Source organism: Neomonachus schauinslandi, chromosome 15 (genome assembly GCF_002201575.2).
Source record: "Neomonachus schauinslandi chromosome 15, ASM220157v2, whole genome shotgun sequence".
Classification (NCBI taxonomy): domain Eukaryota; kingdom Metazoa; phylum Chordata; class Mammalia; order Carnivora; family Phocidae; genus Neomonachus; species Neomonachus schauinslandi.
Window position 1 is genome coordinate 41,255,375 of NC_058417.1, and position 8,314 is coordinate 41,263,688.

The 8,314-nt window shown below is 49.0% G+C and overlaps 1 protein-coding gene across 1 annotated transcript in view; it reads right to left on the reverse strand.

Annotated features, from left to right (window-relative positions):
• Positions 1-6,352: 6,352 nt before the first annotated feature.
• Positions 6,353-8,314, reverse strand: part of DUSP3 (dual specificity phosphatase 3) — a 9,317-nt gene continuing 7,355 nt past the window's right edge. Inside the window, exon 3 of the mRNA XM_021681648.1 lies at positions 6,353-6,747. Coding sequence (XP_021537323.1) covers positions 6,542-6,747 — 206 coding nt within the window. The 3' untranslated portion in view covers positions 6,353-6,541. The remainder of the gene's footprint in view (positions 6,748-8,314) is intronic.

The window sequence follows — 8,314 nt, forward strand, 5'->3', positions numbered from 1 at the left end:
GCCTGGGTGGCTCAGTTGGTTAAGCGACTGCCTTCGGCTCAGGTCATGATCCTGGAGTCCTGGGATCGAGTCCCGCATCGGGCTCCCTGCTCTGTGGGGAGTCTGCTTCTCCCTCTGATCTTCCCCCCTCTCGTGCTCTCTCTTTCTCATTCTCTCTCTCAAATAAATAAATAAAATCTTTAAAAAATAATAAAAAATAAAAAAATAAAAATATGTACATTTCAGGGAGCCTGGGTGGCTCAGTCAGTTAGTTAAGCATCCGACTCTTGATTTCAGCTCAGGTCATAATCTCAGGGTTGTGGGATCGAGCCCTGTGCTGCTGAGTCTGCTTGAGATTCTCTCTCCTTCTCATTCTGCCCCTCCCCCTGCTCATGCACATATGCTCTCTAAAATAAAATCTTCAAAAAATAAATAAAAATTTATTAAAATATGTACATTTCAATTATGTAAAAATATAATGAAAAAAAAGGAGGGAGGGAAACAAACTACAAGAGACTCTTTTTTTTTCTTTTTTTTTCAAGATTTTTATTTATTTATTGAGAGAGAGAGAATGATAGAGAGAGACCATGAGAGGGTGGAGGGTCAGAGGGAGAAGCAGACTCCCTGCTGAGCAGGGAGCCCCATGCGGGACTCGATCCTGGGACTCCAGGATCATGACCTGAGCTGAAGGCAGTCGCTTAACCAACTGAGCCACCCAGGCGCCCCTACAAGAGACTCTTAATGATAGAGAACAAACTGAGGGTTGATGGAGGGAGGTGGGTGCGGGATGGACTAGATGGGCGATGGGTATGAAGGAGGGCACTTGTTGTGATGAGCACTGGGTGTTGTCTCTAAGTGAGGAATCACTGAATTCTACTCCAGAAACCAATATTGCACTCTATGTTAACTAAATAAAATTTATTTTTTTAAAGATTTTGTTTGACAGGGCGCCTGGGTGGCTCAGTTGGTTAAGCGACTGCCTTCGGCTCAGGTCATGATCCTGGAGTCCCTGGATTGAGTCCCGCATCGGGCTCCCTGCTCGGCAGGGAGTCTGCTTCTCCCTCTCCCACTCCCCCTGCTTGTGTTCCCTCTCTCGCTGTGTCTTTCTCTGTCAAATAAATAAATAAAATCTTTAAAAAAAAAAAAAGATTTTGTTTGACAGAGAGAGCGCGCACAAGGAGCAGGGAGCGGCAGAGGGAGCGAGAAGCAGACTCCCCGCTGAGCAAGACCCCAGGATCATGACCTGAGCCAAAGATAGACGCTTAGCTGACTGAGCCACCCAGGCACCCCCTAAGTAAAAGTTAAATAAAAATAAACAAAAATATAAAAACACACATTAATTAAACGTGGCGTGTTTCCACTTTTAATGAAATGGAGACCACCCATTCATTGTGTTGCCTCTAGGTTAACTCATTTTAGTGTAGACTTCCAAAACGGAATCTCTGTGCATTTGAACTTCTTATAAATGGGTCATCAATTCAGAAGGCCATGGCTCAGAGACTCTTTCTAAATATTAGGCTTGGGCATGCCACCCCCATAAAATTGTCTTTTTTTTTTTTTTTTTTTGAGTCATCTCTACATCCCAGCATGGGGCTCAAACTCACGACCCAGAGATCAAGAGTTGCACACTCCCACTGAGCCAGCCAGGCACCCCCCCCACCCCCGTAAAATTACACAAGCAAGCACAGAACAATCCTCCTTAGCTTTGACACAGTGCCATCACAACAGATGACAGAAATTAACAGGATATTAAGCAGATAAACTGCAACTGTTATTCATAAGTCTCATTTCAACATTCTGTGCTCATTAAAGCAGCCTGGACCTTTAAAATTAGAGTAGACAGAAATCACAGCACACCATACACAACGGAATGCTAGGCAGCTAGTAAAACGAATGGTGCTATAAGAAACAACTGTTTGTTAAGCACAAAAGCAAATGCAGAACATTTTCCATGGAGATCTCTATATACACAGACACATATATGTGTACTTACATATGCATGGGATTTTTCTTTTTTTTTTTTAAGATTCTATTTATTTGTCAGAGAGAGCGAGCACAAGCAGAGGGAGAAGAAGGCTCCCCCCTGAGCAGGGAGTAGGACTCGATCCCAGGACCCTGGGATCATGACCTGAGCTGAAGGCAGACGCTTCACCGACTGAGCCACCCAGGTGCCCCACAAAGAGGTTTTTTTCTGTCAGGGAGAAAAGGCACCCAACTCTCTTTTGAGTTTTTTATTCAGAGAAAAAAAGCCAATGCTTACTATAAGGGAGATAAAGGCTAATGGCGGGATTTAAGGCATCTGGGGGCAGGGCTATGTTTTGGGGCTGCCCATTTGCAGGACCATTCAAACCCTAATCATCTTCATGTGAAGCCAGCTTGAGACTGTCACCCCCAGTCTCCTACTCTCTTAGGAACATAGATCTACCTCCCTCATTTAGGATGGGCCTCTCTATTCAAGAATATTCCAGTCAATTATCCCTCAAAAAAGCTGCAGTTTTTTAGAAACTAAATAAATAAAAAGATTATTCCTATCACAGGAAATTTCTGGTACTGGCAAGATAAGTTTAATCAACATCTACTGCATAAATATAATCATCTAGGGACTGAGAATGAGTTCGGGAGGGTTACTTTTTATTTCATTTTATTTTTTTAAACATTTTATTTATTTGACAGAGAGAGACACAGCGAGAGAGGGAACACAAGCAGGGGGAGTGGGAGAGGGAGAAGCAGGCTTCCCACGGAGCAGGGAGCCCGATGTGGGGCTTGATCCCAGGACCCCGGGATCATGACCTGAGCCGAAGGCAGACGCTTAACGACTGAGCCACCCAGGCGCCCGGGAGGGTTAATTTTTAGATGATACTTATTTTTGAAAGTTAGACAAAAGCAAACGTAAGCGCATCAGAGAAAATCAGCAGTGATAAGGACAAAAAAGACCACTTCTATGTAATGTAAGACATTTATTTTGGTTACAGTTAGTGCTTTAACACTGATTGGTGATACAACAGACATTAAACTTACTTTTCTTTAAAACCAATTTAATACCTTCCCCTTTTCTGTCCAGGAAACTCACGCTTTCACAATCAAATTACCCTGAAAGCTGACAGGAGATAAATTAAGCTTCCAACGGCTCTGCTCTCTCAGCTGGAGAGGGCTTCTACTTCCAATCAGGATAAAGTCTTGACTTGGTAAGACCCACACTGTTGGCTCTTCAGTGGTTCTTGATACCGGTTTTACGACAGAAAATCTCCTGCGAGGAAAGCGCATATCTTCCTATTATAAGATCAGTGCTTATTTGGATTAAAACATTAGCATCTTAACATTAACTTGTGACACAAAAGGGCACCAACATTCCCTTTCAAAAAGTATCCATCACCATGGGTGGAACACAGTGCCACCTGCTGGTCGTCATATTATTACATCCCCTGTAATTCCCAGGTGGCGGTAAATTCCAGGTGGGGATTCTGAGAATCCTACAGTGTCAGAGCCAAAGGGACCTTAGAGGCCTTCTAGATGAGTCCCCTGGTCTGACAGATGGTGGTTTCTGCTCTCCAGATAACTCAGAGTGGCAGAGAAACAGACCAGCCTGTGGAAAGTGTACTGCTTTTAGACTTGAGAAGAAAACCATTTGGTGCTCTAATTTGACCTAGGTGGGGGTCTGCTAGTCAAAGAAAGGGATCAGGTCAGGGGGGAGGGTAAGGGCACCCTGAGTTCCTATTCCATCACTTCCCAGGGGTAGAAAGCCATCCAGAAACAGCTTCCACTGGCCGTGGGCACGTGCTGGCTCTTACACAATAGAATTTTATTTTAACTCAAAAATTAGGAGCTAGATCTCATGAAGTAAAGATAGGGTTTCTGGGGCCAAAGACTACCAAGAAATCCCCAGTTATCAGCATAAAAGTAGCCCCCAAGTAAAGGCAGTAATTCTCCCAATGGCCTGTTCTCCCTCATGCCCCCACAGAAAGGCCTTCCAGAGGTCCTGGCTAACTAGCCTGAGTAGCTATGGCTGTCCTATGGAGTGACCACTTCCTGAGCGTGGGAGGGGGAGCCCTCGCCCCAGTCCCGGAGCCTCTTCCAGAAGTAGAGCGGAAAGCTCCAACTTAGGGATGCTACATGCGTCCTGGAGGAAGAGCCACACATTCTAACCAAATCGGGGACCCATGCTTTTTGCTTCCTTTTCCTGGAGCCGGGATGGGTTTGTATCAACTCCCTCCCCGCCTCTTCCAGACACCCCCCCGCCCTGCTGTGGCACCCCAGCTTGAATGGTTGTACTCCGTCTACAAAACTGGCTCTTGCGCACACGGGCTGGGTCAAGGGCATATGCAGTGCACCTGGACACTCCCAGGGGGCTCCTTCCTTGGCGAGGAGCATAGTATGGGACAAAGGATTCAGCTTCAGGGAGCAGCAAACCTGAAATCTGGCCTCAGCTCTTCCTTAGAGCCGGCACAGCCCGGGCGCCATGCCCTCCATCAGTCCGAACCCCAGTTCCTTTTTCTTAAAAGGTCACAGAACATGAATAAGCTCTACCAACTTGATAGGGTTATTGGAAGGATCAAGTTAGATTAAGTGGGATGGTTTTCTGGAAACTGAGGTGAGGTGCACGGGTTAGAGGATGGCCATTTTACTGAGGTGGGTCTATGTGGGCAGTCCGGTATCTGGAAAAGGCGACAGATCCTGGTTTGTTCAGGGTGGCTGTGGTCACAGAGGAAAGGGACCGTCCAGGCCCCGCACTGCTGGCCCTGTGGCGGGAGAGGCCACGACACCCGGGAGCGAGGCCCTGTGGCACCCTGCTTCTCCTCGTCTAGCCGGACGCCCCTGGTCAACTCTGAAAAAGGCACATTCCCCACCTCGACAGGTTAGCACTGCCTGAATTTCCATTTACCACTGAATTTTAAAGACTCGACTAAAGTCCTTGGTTTTTCACTTCTGCTAAGACTCCTTTTGCAAATCCTTGCAAGTGATCCTACCATGAATTCAGGCTTCTGGGAGCTTGATACACCTGCCAGAACAATACCCTGCATATATCTGGGGCTCAAAAAAAAAAAAAAAAGTTTAATTCAGCCAACTGTTCTAGACCTCTTGTGCTAGGAGCTGGGGGGGATGGCTGAGGACCACCTCCCTGCTGTTGGGGAACCTGAAGACGACAGGAGTGCATCACTTTCCATGGCAACAATCATTTGAAGTCCTAACAAGACTATGTTCAAAACAAAACTCCTAAATTCTGATGAATGTGCACACACGCGTGAGCGTGAGTGCTTGCGCATTCTGACGTCATCCTGAAATTAGTCCTAAAAAAAGGTGGTTCCGGTTGGTATGTTTGCTCTACCGCCAGTAAAGTCTCCATTTGGAGGCTCTGCCGTGTTTCATTTCGGCCTGGCTGAGTCATTTTTGCTCTTAGGGCTCCAGGATCTTTCTTGGCACCACAGAGCCCTAAGAACTACCTAAAAGTGGGTGGGGTGAGAGCCTGCTCCTCCATCCTCTGGCTGTGTTTCTGAGACACACACCCCCCTACACACCCACACACCCACCCTGTAATCGGCCAACCTCCTCCTTCTGTCCTTGGAATAGCAACCAAGACAAAAAGCAGTTAAGCATGAGTGGCCTGAGCTTGCCAACGCTGTAATTCAGGACAAAACCTCTGTAATTCTTCAAATGGTGGGGTTTTTAAATAGGCTGGAACTTCAACACCCTGTTTTCTAAAATAAAATAAAATAAAATAATAAAAACAAAATAGAATAGAATAAAACCATGCCCAAAGGCATCGCTCTTCTAACAATCCAAGTGACTGAGAGCAGTCCAAGGGAAATATTCCAAAGCAGCGGATTCTGAATGCAAGCCCTCCAAAGATTCGCATTTGAGAAACTATGGACTTATAGGAGTCCTTCAGGGGAATGTCTGCCCACCTGATGGCCTCTTTGTTTGGGTATCTTTAATCCTACTGAAATACTTAAAATGCAGTCTCCTCATGGGAATTTCCACCCACTAACTGCCGGCCACGGGGCCAGCTTCAGACCTCACAACGTGCCTCTGCCTACGAACAAGGTGTGGGCGGTGGGGAGGAGCCGGGGGACACAGGCATGGTGGGGAGAGAGGGGCCTGCGTTTGCATAGTTCCCTTACAGGGCTCGAGGTGCTGAGGTCCCCACTCAGGAGAGGACCCAGGGGTGGGTGCCAGGGAGCGGGGGAGGGAGGCAGGGGGCAACGGAGGTCAGGAGGGGCCCCTGGGGGCATCTCGAGCCTTATACTCCCACAGACCTCCTGCCTTGGGCCATCCAGGAGAAACATGCACATCACAGGCCTTCCCCCTCTGCGCCCCCACCTCAGGGAGAGGGCATCATAAACTGTAGGCACAGGACACACCAGGGAGCGACAATGCCTTCCTTAGCAAGCTTCTTTATATGCTCCCCAGGGGGAAAGTGGCCCAGGGCTGTGTTGGGACAGACTTGTGGGCAAGTGCCTGGTGATGCTGGGAGCAGGGTACACTGTGTTTCCTAAACATGGTGGCTTGGGGCACCTGGACCAGGGCCTCCCCTCCCTGCCTCTAGAGAAGAGGCAGCAGGAGTGCCCTAGAGTTTCAACTTCCCCTCCTTGACTAGTTTGTCATTGAGCTGGCAGAGTTGGGCCAGGAAACCATCATTGGGGCCGATCTCACGGTTCTGCCTCACGATGCTCAGGGCAGACTTGACATCCATCTTCTGACGCATCATGAGGTAGGCGATAACGAGGGTTGGGGAGCGGCTGTAACCTTCCCGGCAGTGGACGAGGACCCGGCCTGAAAAAGAAACAGGGGCACGCGAGCTGGAGCTGGGGCCGTCCGCACACAGCCCGACTCGAGTCAGAACTCTTCCGGGGCAGCGCCAATGAAAAGTACAACAAGACGCCCTTGTGTCCCCACCCGCGTGGAAAAAGATGGAAAACACAGAGCATCAGTGAGGATGTGGAGAAGCAGGACTTCTCTCTCGGGCTGTGCAGGGCGGGGCTGTCACTCTGGCCGACGGTGGGGCCGTACGTACTCAAGTGGAACGCATGCGAGCCCTACGGCCCAGCGGGGAGGTGCACGCGTGTCCCCGAAAGACACGTGCCAGAATATTCAGAGGGCGGCACTGTTCATAACGGCCCCCACTGGCAGCTCCCAAAGGCCCATCAATAGCAGGACAGATAAATAACAAGAAGGAGGGGTGCCTGGGCCACCCAGGCACCCCTGAATTTGGTATTTCCATCAAAAGCAAAACATATGGGGCCACTGGGTGGCCCAGTCGGTGAAGCATCTATCTGCCTTCGGCTCAGGTCATGATCTCAGGGTCCTGGGATCGAGTCCTGCTCAGCAGGGAGTCTCTGTTTCTCCCTCTGCTCCTACCCCCACTCATGCTCTCTCTCTCTCTCTCCCTCCCTCTCTATCAAATAATAAAATAAAATCTTAAAAAAACAACATAGAAATGACCCAAATGTCCACCAGCAGGTGAACGGACAAACTGGGACACACCCGCAAGATGGAAAACTCGTCAGCATTAAACAGGAAAGAGCTACGGCCACGTGCAGCCACACGGATGGAACTCACAGCAATTATACCGAGAGGGGCCAGGCCAAGAAAGCGAACCCGCCGCGTAATTCCATGTATACAAAAGTCTACAAAACGTACACTCATGTCTGGTGACAGAAAGCAGAGCCGTGGTTGCTTAGGAAAGGAAGGCGGAGGGGACGGAGGGGAGGGGTCACAGAGGCACCTGAGGAAACGCCAGGGCTGGGGGGTGACGGGAGGGCCCACTATTGCGCTTGCGGTGATGGTCTCACAGGTGTGGACCTATGTCAAAATGTCAAAGTGTAGGCTTTTTTTTTTTTTTTAAAGATTTTATTTATTTATTTGACAGAGGCACAGCGAGAGAGGGAACACAAGCAGGGGGAGTGGGAGAGGGAGAAGCAGGCTTCCCGCGGAGCAGGGAGCCCGATGCAGGGCTCGATCCCAGGACCCTGGGATCATGACCTGAGCCGAAGGCAGACGCTCAACGACTTAGCCACCCAGGTGCCCCAAATTGTAGGCTTTAAATACTTGTGATTTGTTGAATGTCAATTATACCTCAACAAAGCAGTTTAGGAAAATAAAAGGAACATGCATGTCAAATACAAACACAGGGACAGAAAAATCAAAACACACAAACAAAAACACCCTCTCACGCCCCCCACCCCCATGGCCCACTAGGCCTGATGCAATCCGGCCCCCCCTTCTGAAGTCATCTCCTCCTCTCTGTCTCTACAGACAGCGGGCCTCTCAGCCTGCAAACCTCTTTCCCCAGGTGTCTGCTCCCCGACCCGCCCTCTCTAAAGCCACAACCCCCCCTCCC